A 342-nucleotide genomic window follows, 5' to 3' on the forward strand; every position below is an offset into this window, starting at 1 on the left:
GGGGGGGGAGGGGTCGTCGTGTCCCTCCTGTCCCACCACCCCCTTGTGGGGAATGAAAGAGAGAGAAGAAGGGGTGTGAAGGATGAGAAGATGAGGAGGCCTTCTGGAGGTCCTCATCATCGTAAGCCGTTGCAGATCTGCGCTTGAGTTCTTCTAGAATTCTTTCTTTTCGGAGAGAGCTATCATTCAACTGGAGCAACTGAAATTCCTCATGAGCTTCCCGACCTAGCCGAGACACTCCAATTGCCGCACAGTGAGAATCTCCACAGACAATGCGAGTCACATGGACACTACAGAGAGCTCGGAGAGGCTGAGGTGTCGTGACAAAGAGAGGCTCGATGG

At 53.5% G+C, this 342-nt stretch overlaps 1 protein-coding gene across 1 annotated transcript in view; it reads right to left on the reverse strand.

Moving 5' to 3' along the window:
* The window catches only part of CSUI_004594 (regulator of chromosome condensation repeat-containing protein), a gene marked incomplete at its 3' end in the record, with an annotated part of 14,136 nt that overhangs the window by 3,632 nt on the left and 10,162 nt on the right, over positions 1-342 (reverse strand). The window contains exon 7 of the mRNA XM_068064782.1: positions 37-310. Within this exon, the coding sequence (XP_067923246.1) occupies positions 37-310 (274 nt within the window). The remainder of the gene's footprint in view (positions 1-36; positions 311-342) is intronic.

This window comes from Cystoisospora suis, assembly GCF_002600585.1.
Source record: "Cystoisospora suis strain Wien I chromosome Unknown contig_2156, whole genome shotgun sequence".
NCBI lineage: Eukaryota > Apicomplexa > Conoidasida > Eucoccidiorida > Sarcocystidae > Cystoisospora > Cystoisospora suis.